This window comes from Eschrichtius robustus, chromosome 8 (assembly GCF_028021215.1).
Source record: "Eschrichtius robustus isolate mEscRob2 chromosome 8, mEscRob2.pri, whole genome shotgun sequence".
NCBI classification, from domain to species: Eukaryota; Metazoa; Chordata; class Mammalia; order Artiodactyla; family Eschrichtiidae; genus Eschrichtius; species Eschrichtius robustus.
The window spans coordinates 54,396,260-54,402,140 of NC_090831.1; the positions used below are offsets into that span (position 1 = coordinate 54,396,260).

The following is a 5,881-nucleotide window of genomic DNA, read 5'->3' on the forward strand; positions in this document are numbered from 1 at the left end:
GTTCCCTTCGGGGTAGTGTGACCTAAAGTTTAAGAGTTGGGAGCCTGGAGGCAGGTAGACCTGGATTTCAAATCTGTGGTTTACCTTCCAGCTGCTGACTGAGGGAATCGCTCTCCCACATCCAGAAAAAAGTATGCAAATGCAAGGATTAAATATGATGCGTGCAACACGTTTAGCTTGGTGCCTGACATTCAGTAGGTGTTCAATCATATCTTTCTCCAGGTGACTGCACCTTTTTTTTTAGTGGTGGTGGTAGCGATGGAAACTAGTTTATACTAAGCTTCACAGGACACACAGAGGTTTAGTTGCTAATTTTTTTTAAAAAGGCCTTTATTGGTATAAAAACAACTTAAACATTATATAAATACAATATAAATATTTCTTTTAAAAATATGTATAAGTTAGCATTTTTTTTGAGGTAAGCCTACACATTCCAAGAAATGATCTGGCTCCGAAACAACAAGGATATTCAAGCCGCATAGCCATTTTTATGTTACTTTTTCAAAACAAGTACATAAAATATTTCAAGAGGCACTTCATAAAAATATAAATATCTATCACTTATATAAATTAACTCGATATCACATATTTAAATATCAATAAATTAAAAATAATTAAAATAGTGTCCTAACGCTCATACTTTTAGTTCTTCATAGAGAACAACATAAGTTATGTGCCCAGTGGACAGGTTTCTGACAAGAGGAGGGAATGCCCATGAACTACAGCAATCTTAGGTGCCCCAGCTACTTTATCCGAATAGCCCTCAGGCTGAACTGCAGGAAATTCTCAAGGCTTCGCAGGATGAGGATAATCTTTGTGTTCTTCATCCAGTCATCGTTCTGTGACTGCAGATTATTCAGCAGGCTGGCATTTGTAGTTGGGTCAGGGGTGGTTACTTCATCTGGATTCTTTACCTGAGGGGAACAGAAAACAAAAGGAATTGTTTAAATACTGAACAAATCTTTTGCAGTGGAGAGATACTCTGGCCTGTGGGAAGATGTTCAAATTGGGGTGAAGGAGCGGATTGGGGCCACCTGCCTTGACTCGCCCAGATAGGGGGAGGTGCCTCTCCTCTGAGCCCACAGAGCTTAGGACCCGCTCACAGCAGCTGAGCTCTAATCTTTTTGCTGCTCTGTCTCCGTTAGACCATAAGCATTCCATGGGTAGCCATCGTATCTTACTTGTCTTCTGTTATCCTAAACAGTGCCTGGCACATAGTCGGAATTCAATAGATAAATGAAGAACTTCTAGTTAAAGGCATTTTAATGGGTTCTTCAGGGAACTCTAGTACTTTTCTCTGGTTTTGCTCTCACCCGTTCATCCCGCATCTGTTAAGAGTCCACTGCTCTGAGGGCGTGAAGAGGACTGGGCAGCACCTTTCAGTGGACCCACTCACATGGAGCTAAGTAACTGTGGAAGGCCTTGCACCTCCAAGTGTGATCCTGGAGCACTGCAGCATCACCAGAAGCTTGTTAGGAATGTGAGTCTCAGGTCTCACCCCAGACCTGCTGAATCAGACTCTGCCGTTTAACAAGATCCTCCAGGAAGCTCGTGTGCACCTTAAAGTGGGAGAAGCCCTGGTTTAGGGCAACCTGGTTTAGCCCTGGTTTAGAAAAGGCAGAGGCAGGAGTAGCACCCATGTGCCTGCTTCTCCGTCCAGGGCCCTTCTCTTTGCGCTTTGGCTCATCCACAAATTGTGCCATCAGGCCTCCACCATGTGGCATTTGAATGGCTAGCTGGTAGTGACCAAAGCTCTTGGTACCTCCTCTTTCAGCCGTTAGCCATTTCTCTGCATGAACTCTTTGGCAAAAGAGTAAGGGAAAGGAGTTGAATCTACCATAGTAACACGAATGTCAATTGGCAATATTAAAATAATTTTTGTGCTCTTTGCTCTGTTCTGTGGATCACTATGTGAGGTTGAATGTGCTTCCTTCTGCCTCTACAGGTATTTTTTTCTTATTTCTTAAGCTTTTAGAAGTTGATGTTAAAACCCTCCCCATTTAACAGAGTTTTAAATACAGTCATTGATGTCTTTTGCAGAAGAGAGCAAAAAGAAAAAGTTTTAACTATCAGGAAATATTTCTCAGATCCTTTCCTTCACACACGGCCATCTCTTTTGAACTGGCTCTGCACTGCCGAGTTGTCTAGGCTGCTTTCTTTGAGCCAAGTGAGGGGATGAGAAGACACCCACCTTTTGCCTCAGGATCTGGACCAGTGCTTTGATACTAATCTGCACAGCCTCGATGCTTCCCTTATCGCCCTCATACTCGTTCTGGAGGTAGTCCAGGTATATCTGATACTCCAGAAGACCGGTGGTGACTCTCATCAAGCAAGTCTCCTAAGAGGAAAGATGGTGGGAAAATTGGTTATTGCTAGGAAGACATAATCCATTTTAAAAGTTAAAATTGCTCTAATTCAATAACTTCTCCGTCTGCCCCTCCAGGGAACTTCAAGTACTTCTTAAGCATCATGTTTTGAGACCTGTTGTTTAAGGACAGCGTCAGCTGCCCCATTTAATATCTGGACAGTGAGAGGCACCACTTCATTTTCCCCAAAGCCCAGTAGATGCTAGATTGTGGCAAGGGGCCTTCCTCTGATTCTCTCCATAATGCTCTTCCCTCTGGCTGCACTCCTGCCCTTGTCAATGTCGGGCGGAAAGCTCCTTTTATGAAATAAAGGGCTGAAACCTCCTTTTACGAAATAATCAGAAGTCAGTGGAGGTTATGTTACTGTCTGGCAGGAGAAGGGTATAGAGAATGACCTCAGCAGGGAGGGCAGGCCTGGATCCTGCCAAGGGCAGCCAAAGAGGAGAAAGGTCCCTGGACCAACTTCCCCAGGATGAACTAGCTAAACCTGTGGGGTTTCCTAACATTTGACTGTTGTGAAAATTCCAGCACAGAGGGGCTATCTCTGACCAAGTCGTTCAAAAATAAGTTGCCTTTAATAGCGTTTAAGTTGGCCTCCTCATGAGGTTTACATGATGCGCTTCACATTTATCCCCTTCTTTATTGCCTGCCTGGTCTATATGTATACAGACACTGCATGCAAGCGGGAGAACTTTTTACTAAAGAGTAGCTAAAACTGAACGTACTGCGTTCATACCTGATTGAACCCAGATTGGAAGCATCCGTCTTTTTCTGCCATTTTTGGAAGGTTCAGGTTGTTTTCTGCCAGTGCCTCCTTGCTGTTTTCACACTTGTCATACTTCTCACACATCTGGGAAAGAATATCAGAACCGTTATCGTATAAGTGCCCCTAAAGAAAACACCACTAGAGGGCTGATGCCCTCTGGCCCTCATGGCCAGGAAGTTCTCTAAGAGAAGTGAAGTCACAATCCATTAGCCTCCAGGCAAGCAAGGTCTACAGGAGATGAGCACACTTGGCTTCAATTCTAGCCTCACCTGTGACTTCACGTTTATGACCTGTTCCAAGTCTCAGTGTCCCTATCTCTCCAAGTTGGGGATAATGAAATACCTCCCCTGTAAGTTTATTGTGAGGATAAGACATAGTATTTATATAAAGTGCCTGGCACATAGTAGGTACTTAATAAACAACAGGAATTTTGATGATAATTGGGTGAATATAATTTGAGCCATAGACTGTCCCAGCTGGAAGGGACCTTTCAGATCATCTAGTCCAATTCCCTAATTTTACAGATGGGGCCCAGAGGTGGTAGAGAATTTGCCCCAGATCACAAAGCTTGTTCAGCAGAACCAGAACTAGATTTGGGGCTCCCAATCCCTTCTCCAGTATTCTTCCCTTTCTACCAAAGCAGAGCCAAACCACCTTACATTTAAAGCTTGGGAGCTGCTTTAACGTACCTACGATTTTGCCACTTCAGTGGGCTATCAGATATGCATCTTATATGCCAGAATGACTTTGGGGAATCCCTAACCACTGAGCTGGCGTCACCTAAAAGAACTGTGACTGTACTGAGAAGCTGAACAGTCATTTCAGGTGGTGATTTTTCATCCTCCCGAAGTCTGAAACACGAGAAAGATTGACAGACCTTATTGTTTGGTTATGGAAAAGGAAATCCTGAGAGGCAGTGTGACCTTCAGCTCACACCAAGTGTGGAGCTGAGAATGGGCCAGGGAGCATGGATCCCAGCCCCACTGTAGATTCTCCAAGAGGAAAAGGAACTACCTGGGACCAGCAGCAGAGGAGAAATTACAGGACACAGTCTGCCCCTTTGGCTTCAAACCTAAATTGCCTCCAAACCCAACAAAGACCTCCCAGTGCAGGAGGCCCCATCCACATCCAAGGATAGATGCCCACACAGGCCCTCCATCACCCTCAGGCGAGCCTACCTACCTCCTTTCTCATTGCAGAGATTTTGCCGAGGATGTACTTAATGAGAGCTTCAGTTTTGTCTGGCGAGGTGAGGAGTAGTCTGCCTGAAGTGGTATCATCTTTGAAATCTTCGCCCAGGGGTCCCGGGGTAGGGAAAGCAGTAGTCATCACCAGGAGCAGCCCCAGGGAGAAGGCGACTGTGCCGGAGGGAAGGGAGAGCAGCCAGTGAGCAGACCGCACCGCTGGGGGAGCTGTGCTTCTGGCTGCTGGCCGCCCGCCAGCCCTCACGGCAGCGGATACACACCGCCTCCCTGGCCCAGCACGGCTGCCAGCCAGTTCCAGGGCGAGGGATTTCCTTCACTTACTTGTGGAGAGGGAGTTCATAGCTGGGTTCCTGGAAGGCAAATGGAGCTCTCTTTCGTTCCTGGTGGGCTCGAGGGCAGACTGAACCTCAGACATCCCCGGTCTCATATTTATTGGGGGTTGAAACTCTAATATTGAGACTCATGGGAAAATCCCACATTTGATAAATCTTTGTTGGAGGATGGGGGTGGGACCAGAGCGGGTGGGGCTGATTGGAAACCTTATTAAGATTGTGCAATGTGACGTCCTTTAGCATCACAGGAATCACAACCAGGGGAAAAAAGTCATTACCAAGGCTAGTCCTCAGAAGCTGGATCACCCTTCCTTTACTTCGTGTTTTTTTTTTTTTTTTCTTTTAGTGACTCAGCACATTGGCATGTCTTGAGAAGGAAAGTAAAGCTGAAATCATGCACGAAGTTTTGTGGCGGGGGTAGGGGGGTGCTAAGGCTGACTATGGTTAAAAAATACTTTAATTACCAGATTAACTGGCTGGGATTTAGTATTGCAGTTTATTGGTATTTGTAAAAAACCTGAGTTGAGTTTCCTCAGACCACCCCACAGCCCACCGGCCTGGGGTTACAAATAAGATACTGCGAGCCCTCTGCAGTACTTTTTTTTCCGGGCTCTCGCCGTGACCAGCTGTTGCAGAACCGCCTGACTGCCCCCGAATCTCGTGCACTAGTCGCTAGGAGTCACCAGGTGCAGTGTGGGTGCATACGTAAATGACTCCTTTTTGCCACCACGTGGCATCTGCCGTCTTCCTCCTCACCTGCTCCAGCTGCCTTTGGCCAGGTCAGCGATAGCCCTGCTCACTCCCCAGTGGCCTTTTGGGGATCCTCCCCATGAAGACTTTGATCTCTGTGCCATGGGGGTTGTCTTGTAGTGCCGGTGCTGTCCCCTCCACTGGCCACAGGGTGATCCTGCTTCCATGGGGGGCCCCGAGGACCCTGGGCGGGTTCTGTTGGAGTCCTCAGTTTACTGACACACACACTGGGTTCAGGGCAGAAGTGGGGAGAATACTACTCACCTCTTTGATGGGATGTCAAAGGAGGACCTTGTGGCATTTTCTGGATCTTGTGTTCATAGCACCCCCCTGCTGTATGACTTGATTTGAATCCAGAAGCGGCTGAGAAGAATCTACCTGTAGAACAGGGTTCTAGGTTCGGAATCAGGCTTCCCCTCCAATGCCTCAGCCTTCCAATTTGGGTTGAACTTGTACGGGCTT

The 5,881-nt window shown here is 46.6% G+C and overlaps 1 protein-coding gene across 1 annotated transcript; it reads right to left on the minus strand.

Annotated features, from left to right (window-relative positions):
* Positions 1-312: 312 nt before the first annotated feature.
* IL6 (interleukin 6) lies at positions 313-4,803 on the minus strand. The gene is made up of 5 exons (XM_068550513.1): positions 4,659-4,803; positions 4,315-4,490; positions 3,103-3,216; positions 2,192-2,338; positions 313-914 (listed from the first exon to the last, which is right to left on the minus strand). Exons 1-5 carry the CDS (start codon positions 4,762-4,764, stop codon positions 744-746), a joined length of 714 nt encoding a protein of 237 aa, XP_068406614.1. The 5' UTR covers positions 4,765-4,803; the 3' UTR covers positions 313-743.
* Between the last annotated feature and the right edge of the window lie 1,078 nt (positions 4,804-5,881).

Excerpts from the sequence above, each read along its gene's own strand:
- IL6 (XM_068550513.1), bottom strand. The coding sequence starts at position 4,764 with ATGAGACCGGGGATGTCTGAGGTTCAGTCTGCCCTCGAGCCCACCAGG. Across the intron at positions 3,217-4,314 it reads TCTCTGCAATGAGAAAGGAG|ATGTGTGAGAAGTATGACAA; the intron begins GTAGGTAGGCTC and ends ATTCTTTCCCAG. Across the intron at positions 2,339-3,102 it reads TCCAATCTGGGTTCAATCAG|GAGACTTGCTTGATGAGAGT; the intron begins GTATGAACGCAG and ends CTTTCCTCTTAG.